Source organism: Propithecus coquereli, unplaced genomic scaffold, assembly GCF_000956105.1.
Source record: "Propithecus coquereli isolate 6110/MARCELLA unplaced genomic scaffold, Pcoq_1.0 Scaffold97, whole genome shotgun sequence".
Lineage (NCBI taxonomy): Eukaryota > Metazoa > Chordata > Mammalia > Primates > Indriidae > Propithecus > Propithecus coquereli.
Window position 1 is genome coordinate 3529203 of NW_012156062.1, and position 1542 is coordinate 3530744.

The following is a 1542-nucleotide window of genomic DNA, read 5'->3' on the forward strand; positions in this document are numbered from 1 at the left end:
ATGCATATAACTAAAACATTTGTACTGCTGTAATATTCTGAAATAAAAAAATATGTACAACTATTATAGATCCATAATAATTAAAAATAATTTTTGAAAAGAAAAAATCATTCTGATCACAATGAGATATCACTTTACACCTGTGAGAATGTCTATTATCAAAAAAACCAGAGAAAACAAGGATATGGAGAAAAAGGAAACCTCACGCATCGTTGATGGGAATGTAGATTGGTATAACTGTTATGGAAAAGAATATGGAGTTTCTGCAAAAGATTAAAGATAGAGTTATCATATGACCCAGTAATTCCACTTCTAGGTATAATCCAAAGGAAATAAAATAAGTATGTTGAAGGGAAATCTGCACTGCCGTGTTCAATGCAGAATTATTTACGATAACCAAGATGTGGACTCACCCTCAGTGTTCGTGGATGGATGCATGGATAATACACACACATATTATAAAATACATATATTACTCAGCCTTAAAAAAGAAGGAAATCCTGACATCTGTGACAACATGGATGAAACTAGAGGAGATTATGCTCAGTGAAATAAGCCAGACCCAGAAAGACAAATACTGCATGATCTCACGCGTAATCTAAAATAGCCAAACTCTTAGAAGCAGAGCGCAGAATGGAGGGTGCAAGGGGTTGAGGAGCCGGAAACGAGGAGACGTTGGTCAAAGGCGCCACGTTCCAGTCATGCAAGATGAGCAGGTTCTAGGGGTCTGAAGCACAGCATGGCGACTACAGCTAACACTGCTCCGTTGTACACTTGAAACCTGCCAAGAGGGTGGAGCCTGTGTTCTCACACTGGGAAAGGCAACCCTGTAAGCTGATGGATGTGTTAATACCTTGATTGTGGAAATCATTTCACAATGAAAATGTTTACCAAAACATCGAGTTGTATGCCTTCAATATATGCAGTTTTTATTCGTCAAATACACCCCAGCAAAGCCGGGGGAAATCATTTCGAGGGTGTGAACTGGAGCTCAGGGGAGTGGTCGGAGCCGGAGGCCCTTTTCAGGCTGAAGGCGGGAGTCCGGCCGCCGAGGGCAGGGGTCCCGGAAGCCGCGAGAGGAATGTGCTTCCGGAGCGAGGCTGGGGTCACCGCAGTCAGCGTCTCTCTCATCTGGTCGGGTGTCCGGAGGTGACGTGCAGACGCAGGTCCGGGCTCGCAGAGAACGCTCCGGAACGACTGCGGGACTGACCGGGACTCCCGATAAAGGGACTCGGATCGCTCTGGGTCAGCGGTCCCCAGCCTTTTGCACACCCCGGGCCGGTTTCGTGGGAGACAGTTTTTCTGCTGGGGGGCTGGGGGGCGGTGTCGGGGAAGCGTCGCCGGCGCGGTCCACCGAAGCCCGCCTCGGAGCCGCAGATGCGACAGCAAGAGTAACGAATGAGGCTTCGGTGCGGCGAGGGCAGGCGCTGTTCGCTGTGCTGTCCTGCGTGCCCGTCTCCACTGCGGCGAAGCGACGTGAAACCCCGCAGTGCGGCGCGCAGACAGTGGCACCGTGTACCACCGGAAACTTCGCTTCGCATT

At 49.0% G+C, this 1542-nt stretch overlaps 1 protein-coding gene across 1 annotated transcript in view; it reads left to right on the plus strand.

The window, feature by feature from the left end:
- UCHL5 (ubiquitin carboxyl-terminal hydrolase L5) overlaps positions 1-1209 on the plus strand; it is a 129403-nt gene extending 128194 nt beyond the window's left edge. Inside the window, exon 9 of the mRNA XM_012665134.1 lies at positions 952-1209. Within this exon, the coding sequence (XP_012520588.1) occupies positions 952-1209 (258 nt within the window). The remainder of the gene's footprint in view (positions 1-951) is intronic.
- The last annotated feature ends 333 nt before the right edge of the window (positions 1210-1542 follow it).